Source organism: Taurulus bubalis, assembly GCF_910589615.1.
Source record: "Taurulus bubalis genome assembly, chromosome: 6".
NCBI lineage: Eukaryota > Metazoa > Chordata > Actinopteri > Perciformes > Cottidae > Taurulus > Taurulus bubalis.
Genome location: NC_136594.1, coordinates 153,754 through 163,107, shown reverse-complemented (window position 1 = coordinate 163,107; position 9,354 = coordinate 153,754). Strand labels below are relative to the sequence as shown.

At 46.8% G+C, this 9,354-nt stretch overlaps 2 protein-coding genes across 2 annotated transcripts; both read right to left on the bottom strand.

Annotated features, from left to right (window-relative positions):
* Positions 1–104: 104 nt before the first annotated feature.
* On the bottom strand, positions 105–1,593 carry LOC306737948 (protein EOLA1). Its single transcript, XM_079219761.1, has 2 exons — positions 1,564–1,593; positions 105–916 (listed from the first exon to the last, which is right to left on the bottom strand). Exon 2 carries the CDS (start codon positions 890–892, stop codon positions 422–424), a length of 471 nt encoding a protein of 156 aa, XP_079075887.1. The 5' UTR covers positions 893–916; positions 1,564–1,593; the 3' UTR covers positions 105–421.
* Positions 1,594–2,959: 1,366 nt separating this feature from the next.
* Positions 2,960–7,160, bottom strand: LOC306738019 (opsin-5-like; the record flags this gene model as incomplete). The annotated part of the gene is made up of 6 exons (XM_079219849.1): positions 2,960–3,463; positions 3,989–4,209; positions 4,313–4,417; positions 5,578–5,677; positions 6,542–6,747; positions 7,034–7,160. The coding sequence occupies 6 exons, from the start codon at positions 7,158–7,160 to the stop codon at positions 2,960–2,962; spliced, it is 1,263 nt and encodes a 420-aa protein (XP_079075975.1).
* Positions 7,161–9,354: the final 2,194 nt, after the last annotated feature.

Here is a 9,354-nt window from a genome sequence, read left to right as displayed (position 1 = left end):
TCGCTCGTTAGCTCGTGGCTAACGACCCTTTGTGTTCAATGAGCAGTGCTAGCAGCTAGCAAGTCAGCAGGAAATCAGTGAGAGCAAAACAAAGTCAACATTTTAATGTTCAATGTTATAAAAAAGTGGACTAATTATTGAAAATCTACATTTTCCAGTGCAGTTTACCTGTGTTAGCATGTTAGCTTGTGGCTAAGCACATCTTCCTCAGAGCCACTTTCTGTTCAAAAGGTAATTGTTTATTTAGCTCGTCAAAGTGGATATACGATGTCACAGTTTCATTTGTTTAAGTTTCTTTGTAACGCCCGTCAGCCAATCAGAGAGAGGGGGCGGGGCCAGTCCCTGTTTATGATGAGGGATCTACTTGTGTTGAATAAAGTTTGTTTCACCAGCTGATGACGATGATGCTTCTGTTGGGTCGTCATGGTAACAGCTCAGTGGGGATCTCCACAGTCCAGAGGTCGCGACCCCCCCGGGCCCTCAGCGGCTCCTTGAGCCAGCGAGGGTTCGACAGGCGAGTGAGGTGTTTTTCCTGTAGACCGATCAGAACGGCCGCCTGCTCCAGCTGCTGTAGCTCCTCCCCATGCAGGGAGGCGGGGCACAGCCAGGTCCCGCCCACGTCCACCAGGCCCGCCACCACGCCGCGACCGAACCGCTCCCCGGAGTCCCGCAGCGCTCCGATCTGAGCCCGGTTCATCCCCAGCGGCCCGCCCAGCACCGCCATCCAGTCCGCGTCCTGCTCCCAGTCCTGCCGGGCGATGTGGACCCCCAGGGTGTGGCCCTCCAGCGGGGCCAGCAGGGGCCTCCAGCGGCTCTCCAGCGTCTTCACCCCGTCCAGAACCAGCCCGGCGTACGGCTGCCGGAACGACAGGCAGCGCACCTGCACCGACATGTGTGAAACGAGCACGCCTCAGGTCTGCAGGGCGAAAAGACGTTCTTATAGATTATATGCATGAGGCAGCTTATCATCAATACACATCATTATAACGTGTTTTATGATCATTATCATCATCAATATACATCATTATAATGTGTTTTATGATCATTATCATCATCATCAATATACATCATTATAACGTGTTTTATGATCATTATCATCATCAATATACATCATTATAACGTGTTTTATGATCATTATCATCAATATACATCATTATAACGTGTTTTATGATCATTATCATCATCAATATACATCATTATAACGTGTTTTATGATCATTATCATCAATATACATCATAACGTGTTTTATGATCATTATCATCATCAATATACATCATTATAACGTGTTTTATGATCATTATCATCATGGCTGTAGTCTAAACAGGAAACAGGATTCTAAATCTGAGCCAATCAGCTCTCAACCAGGCGTTTCCCCATCATGCATTGGGGCATGCAGTGGTCGAGAGCTCTCGAGGTCGTCGATGACGTCAGAGCAAGTCGGGATCTAGTCAGACACGAATCTACCCAGAATGCCTTGTGATCGCTCAAAGGCATTGTGACTCGCGTAGTGTGTTTATAACGGCGTTAGCGGTCAGTAAATGACGTCACGGCCCGTTCACTCACCTCTCCGACTCTTCTTCTCTTGTTCCCGCTGCTTCTCTCACTTCCGCTCCGAGCGCGTTTCTTCTTCTACACGTTAAATGTCTGCAGCTCCATGGCGCTGCTGCCCGCCACAGGGGCGGTGGGTTACCATGGTTACACTCATTCGACTGAACACGTGACGTCATGACACGGCACCTTGACCCTCTTGTTTGATCATTTCTTTGTTATTGTTTTCACCAACATTCAAAATCACATCAGAACGAACAGATCAATAAGTCGACAGATCAATAAGTCGACAGATCAATAAGTCAATAGATCGGTAAGTCGACAGATCAATAAATCATCAGATCAATAAGTCAACATAATAAAACATCCAAGAAGAAAACGTGTATATATACACATACATTTATACATATACACATATATGTATATTTATATATCTGTATATATACACATATGTAAATATATATATATACAGATATATAAATATACATATAGTTATATATGTATATTTATATATCTGTATATATACACATGTAAATATATATATATACATATGTGTATATGTATAAATGTGTATATATATATTCACACATATATGTATATATATATGTATACATTTATTTATTTATATATATATATATATATATATATATATATACACTAGTGATGGCGAGATGAAGCTTCCTGAAGCATTGAAGCTTTCCATCTAATTGGTTCGCTCATGTGCCGAAGCTTCACGGAGCTTCATTTGCTCTACTGCGCCACCAAGTGGACAATACATGTAAAACAGGCAGTGATCATAACGACACCATGGCTTTGGTGTGTGACGCTTTAAATTGAATAAATTATGTTTGTGACGCCAATACATCAATTATTAACTTATTAATATTGTGTCTATCTTCATGATGTAATGGCGGGGTCAAAATCAAAACTCGAAACAAATTGGGAGAGGGTTGTGATGTGACTGTGGGTCAGTGGCTACAATATCCGACTTTCAGTCAGAGCATCGGTGTTTCAAGCCTCGGCTCCGTTAGTCCATGTTGATGAGTACAATTCTTTAAGTAAAAATAAGAACTTTTCCACAGTGCTGGGCTTTTTGAGACTATTTCGCCTGCTTTATAAAATACCCTTTCACGGACACACATGAAGCTGGGTACAGAGAGGAAGGGGTAAATCCATTGAGTTTCGCTGCCCCTTATATTTCAATTCGCACGGCAAACACACAAACCATTTTCTGAATCAGTCACATGGTACGGCCGGCTCGCGAGGCTTCGAACGTCACCACATACGTCATCGACACAAGCCTCGATACGCGCTTCACCAAAATCTACCTGATTACTCGACACACGCATCGAAGCCTCGACACGAAAGGACACATCACTAATATATATATATATATTTATTCTGGTCTCAATTAGAGTCTGTCACATTCAAACTCAGAGCCGGACTCAGAGGGGCGGGGCATGAAAGGGGCCTCAAAGGGGCGGGGCATGTGCTCTGCCTCAGAGGGGCGGGGCATGTGGAGGAGGAAGGCCTCCTTGTTGAGTGGCGGTGGCGTGCAGGGCGGGCTCCTCAGGCCGGGGGCGGGGCCGGAGGGCGGGAGAGGCGGATACTTCCTCTCCGGCCTGGTCACAGGGACTTTGAAGCGCCCGTGGGCGTCGGCCTGGGGCCTGAAGCGCTTCAGCCTGACGGCGTCCCTGGCCTCCCGCGTGCAGGGCAGCAGGATGCCCACGTCCTTACGGAACTTGGAGCTGAGGCCGAAGTAGATGAGCGGGTTGTAGAAGCTGGCCGACTTGGCGAAGAGGCGTGTGAAGATGCTGGTGAGGCTCGGCACCTGGAAGCCCCACGCCGACCACATGGACACCACGGCGTACGGAGACCACGCCAGGATGAAGGCCGTGCAGATCACGATGGACACCTGGGGTAGCCAATCAGAAGCTCTGTGACAGATACAGACACCTAGCCTGTAGCTTAGCCTCTCGTCCAATGAATCAATAGATCCAAATCTAGATCCAATCAATCAATAGATCCAAATCTAGATCCAATCAATCAATAGATTTCAAATCTAGATCCAATCAATCAATACGGATCAGTGATGATGCTGAAGGTTCTGGTTCATCTCTTTTCTAGTCCTACGACCACTCAAAGCTCTTAACACATCATTCACACTGGTGGGAGGAACTAGCGTGATGGGAGGAGCTAGCATTTAGGGAGGCGCTAGCATGATGGGAGGAGCTAATGTGATGGGAGGAACTAGCATGATGGGAGGAGCTAGCATTTAGGGAGGCGCTAGCGTGATGGGAGGAGCTAGCGTGCAAGGACCTGTCCTTCAGGACTAGCTAACAACACAGCGTAAAGAGCGAGGACTCACTATGAGGACTCAGACTCATGGGGACTCACTATGTGGAATCAGGCTCTCTTACGGGGACCCAGGAGGACTCACGATGGTCACGTCTCTCTCAACCCTCCTCTGCCGGTCGCTCAGCCCTCCCCCCGCCAGAGCGTTGCCCCTCTTCACCGTGTTGATGATGGACACGTAGCAGAAGAGCATGATGAGCACCGGGAGGAAGAAGCAGAAGATGAAGATGGAGATGATGTAGGACCTGTAGGAGCTGGAGGAGCTGGCTTTGGCCCAGTCGATCTCACAGGTTCCATAGCCACGGTCTGGGGAGGGGGGGCACAGAGGGGTCAGAGGTCAGAGGTAGGGGGTCAGAGGTAAAGGGTTAGAGGTCAGAGATAGAGTCCAGTTGGATCAGGATCTTCTTACCTTTGTAGCTCCCCCAGCCGAGCAGCGGCGCTCCGGACCAGAACCCCGCTGTGATCCAGATGAGCAGCAGGGCCACGAACACGCTGGTCCTGCTGATGTGACGAGCTGGAACACAAAGAACCGTGACCAAGTACCATGACCAAGACCATGACCAAGACCATGCCCAAGACCATGACCAAGATCATGACCAAGACCATGACCAAGACCATGCCCATGACCAAGTATTATGACCATGACCAAGTACCATGACCAAGACCATGACCATGACCAAGACCATGACCATGCCCATGACCAAGACCATGACCAAGAACCATGACCAAGTACCATGACTATGCCCATGACCAAGACCATGCCCATGACCAAGACCATGACCATGACCAAGTACCATGACCATGACCAAGACATGACAATGACCATGCCCAAGACTATGACCAAGACCATGCCCAAGACCATGACCAAGATCATGACCAAGACCATGACCAAGACCATGCCCATGACCAAGTATTATGACCATGACCAAGTACCATGACCAAGACCATGACCATGCCCATGACCAAGACCATGACCAAGAACCATGACCAAGTACCATGACTATGCCCATGACCAAGACCATGCCCATGACCAAGACCATGACCATGACCAAGTACCATGACCATGACCAAGACATGACAATGACCATGCCCAAGACTATGACCAAGACCATGCCCAAGACCAATGCCATGACCATGCCCAAGACCAATGCCATGACCAAGACTATGCCCATGACCATCACCACGACCAAGACAATGACCAAGACCATGACCATGACCAAGACCATGACCATGACCAAGTACCATGACCATGACCAAGACATGACAATGACCATGCCCAAGACTATGACCAAGACCATGCCCAAGACCAATGCCATGACCATGCCCAAGACCAATGCCATGACCAAGACTATGCCCATGACCATCACCACGACCAAGACAATGACCAAGACCATGACCATGACCAAGTACCATGACCATGACCAAAACCATGACCAAGACCATGACCATGACCAAGTACCATGACCATGACCAAGACATGACAATGACCATGCCCAAGACTATGACCAAGACCATGCCCAAGACCAATGCCATGACCATGCCCAAGACCAATGCCATGACCAAGACCATGCCCATGACCATCACCAAGACCAAGACAATGACAATGACCAAGACCATGACCAAGACAATGACCATGACCAAGACCACGACCACGATCACGACCACGACTCTGACCTCTGTTGGGGTGGCAGCCTTTGATGTAGCGGGTGATGCTGATCACTGTCAGCGTGTTGATGCTGCTCAGACCGAACACCAGCGTGAAGAAACCGTCCACCTGGACAACACAGGACGGGTTACAGGTGCTGACATGTCTCAGGTGAATCTCAGGTGAGTCTCAGGTATGTCTCAGGTGAGTCTCGGGTGAGTCTCAGGTATGTCTCAGGTGAGTCTCAGGCATGTCTCAGTTGAGTCTCAGGTATGTCTCAGGTATGTCTCAGTTGAGTCTCAGGTATGTCTCAGGTATGTCTCAGGTGAGTCTCAGGTATGTCTCAGGTGAGTCTCAGTTGAGTCTAAGGTGAGTCTCAGGTGAGTCTCAGGTATGTCTCAGATATGTCTCAGTTGAGTCTGAGGTATGTCTCAGTTGAGCCTCAGGTATGTCTCAGTTGAGCCTCAGGTTTGTCTCAGGTGAGTCTCAGGTATGTCTCAGGTGAGTTTTAGGTGAGTCTCAGGTGAGTTTCAGGTGAGTCTCAGGTGAGTCCCAGGTGAGTCTCAGGTATGTCTCAGGTGAGTTTCAGGTGAGTCTCAGGTATGTCTCAGGTGAGTCCCAGGTATGTCTCAGGTGAGTCCCAGGTGAGTCTCAGGTGAGTCTCAGGTATGTCTCAGGTGAGTCTCAGTTGAGTCTAAGGTGAGTCTCAGGTGAGTCTCAGGTATATCTCAGGTGAGTCTCAGGTATGTCTCAGTTGAGTCTGAGGTATGTCTCAGTTGAGCCTCAGGTATGTCTCAGGTGAGTCTCAGGTATGTCTCAGGTGAGTCTCAGGTACGTCTCAGGTGAGTTTCAGGTGAGTCTCAGGTATGTCTCAGGTGAGTTTCAGGTGAGTCTCAGGTGAGTCTCAGGTATGTCTCAGGTGAGTCCCAGGTGAGTCTCAGGTATGTCTCAGGTGAGTCTCAGGTATGTCTCAGGTGAGTCTCAGGTGAGTACCTGGCAGGTCCAGATGGAGGAGATGAGGTAGTCGCTGTCCTGGAAGACGTTGAAGATCTGGATGATGCCTCTGGAGTAGCCGAACACGGAGATGCTGGCGTCGGACACGGCCAGGCTGAAGGTCAGGAGATCGCTGGGCTGCAGAGCGGCTCTCTGTCTGCACAGCACGAAGAGAACGATGCTGTTTCCAAACCAGGACAGCCACCCTGAACGCACCACGGAGACAGACTGTCAGACACACACACACACACAGAGACACACACACACACACACACACACACAGACACACACACACAGAGAGACACACACACACGTACACACACACACAGACACACACACACACACACATACATCAAGAGAGTGTGTGTGTGTGTGTCTGTGTGTCTCTCTGTGTGTGTGTGTGTGTGTGTGTGTATGTATGTGTGTGTGTGTGTGTGTGTGTGTGTCTGTGTCTGTGTGTGTGTCTGTGTCTGTGTGTGTGTGTGTGTGTACCCAGCAGCAGGAGGTAGACTCCGATGAAGGTCTCTCCCTGGTCCGACAGAGGGGGGTCCCGCCCCCCCCCCAGCAGCAGGCTGTGGTTCCTCCAGGGGGCGGAGCCTGCTGCGTTGCTGAAGGACATGTTGCTGAGAGACGAGCCGCTCTCTGAGGGACAACAGGAAGCTCTGATAATCTCTGAGGGACAACAGGAAGCTCTGATAAGCTCTGGTAAATATAGCTCACGGATCAGCAGGTGGACTGGCTCCAGACCAGCGCACCGCAGGGACCAGGTCTGAGGTCAGCTCAGAGGTCTGAGGTCAGCTCAGAGGTCAGAGGTCAGCTCAGAGGTCTGAGGTCAGCTCAGAGGTCAGAGCAGTGGAAACAACAGGGCTCTAATTGGCTGATTAATCCATGATGTCATAAACGCTGTTGACCTGATTCAAGTACCACACTGAAGTACAAATACACATACTCTCCTGTACTACCTGACTGTACTATCTTAACAATTCCTGACTGTAGTACCTTAACTATTCCTGATTGTAGTATCTTAACTATTTCTGACTGTATTACCTTAAGTATTCCTGATTGTACTACCTTAACTATTCCTGATTGTAGTATCTTAACTATTCCTGATTGTAGTACCTTAACTTTTCCTGACTGTACTACCTTAAGTATTCCTGATTGTAGTATCTTAAATATTCCTGACTGTACTACCTTAACTATTTCTGACTGTGCTACCATAACTATTCCTGATTGTACTACCTTAACTATTCCTGATTGTAGTATCTTAACTATTCCTGATTGTACTACCTTAACTATTCCTGATTGTAGTATCTTAACTATTGCTGATTGTAGTATCTTAACTATTCCTGATTGTACTACCTTAACTATTCCTGATTGTAGTACCTTGACTATTCCTGACTATACTACCTTAACTATTCCTGATTGTAGTATCTTAACTCTTCCTGATTGTACTACCTTAACTATTCCTGATTGTAGTATCTTAACTATTCCTGATTGTACTACCTTAACTATTCCTGATTGTACTACCTTAACTATTCCTGACTGTACTACCTTAACTATTTCTGACTGTACTACCTTAACTATTTCTGACTGTGCTACCTTAACTATTCCTGATTGTACTACCTTAACTATTCCTGATTGTAGTATCTTAACTATTCCTGATTGTACTACCTTAACTATTCCTGATTGTAGTATCTTAACTATTCCTGACTGTACTACCTTAACTATTCCTGATTGTAGTATCTTAACTATTCCTGATTGTACTACCTTAACTATTCCTGACTGTACTACCTTAACTATTCCTGACTGTACTACCTTAACTATTCCTGACTGTACTACCTTAACTATTCCTGATTGTACTACCTTAACTATTCCTGACTGTACTACCTTAACTATTCCTGACTGTTCTACCTTAACTATTCCTGATTGTAGTACCTTAACTATTCCTGACTGTACTACCTTAACTATTCCTGATTGTAGTACCTTAACTATTCCTGACTGTTCTACCTTAACTATTCCTGATTGTAGTACCTTAACTATTCCTGATTGTAGTACCTTAACTATTCCTGACTGTTCTACCTTAACTATTCCTGATTGTACTACCTTAACTATTCCTGACTGTACTACCTTAACTATTCCTGATTGTACTACCTTAACTATTCCTGACTGTACTACCTTAACTATTCCTGACTGTTCTACCTTAACTATTCCTGATTGTAGTACCTTAACTATTCCTGACTGTACTACCTTAACTATTCCTGACTGTACTACCTTAACTATTCCTGATTGTACTACCTTAACTATTCCTGACTGTACTACCTTAACTATTCCTGACTGTTCTACCTTAACTATTCCTGATTGTAGTACCTTAACTATTCCTGACTGTTCTACCTTAACTATTCCTGACTGTACTACCTTAACTATTCCTGACTGTACTACCTTAACTATTCCTGATTGTACTACCTTAACTATTCCTGACTGTACTACCTTAACTATTCCTGACTGTTCTACCTTAACTATTCCTGACTGTACTACCTTAACTATTCCTGACTGTACTACCTTAACTATTCCTGACTGTACTACCTTAACTATTCCTGATTGTACTACCTTAACTATTCCTGATTGTAGTACCTTAACTATTCCTGATTGTAGTACCTTAACTATTCCTGACTGTTCTACCTTAACTATTCCTCTGACGCTGTGCGGTGCTGTGACCCTCCTGGCCTTTAGGTGTCGCTGTTCTCCCGCCCGCTGTTCCCTCAACCGGAAGCAGACCGCGTCGCATCCTCTACGTCATCAGCGCTACCCCGCTC

Bases quoted from the DNA above. Each gene is read 5' to 3' on its own strand.
- LOC306737948 (XM_079219761.1), bottom strand. From the start codon at position 892: ATGTCGGTGCAGGTGCGCTGCCTGTCGTTCCGGCAGCCGTACGCCGGG.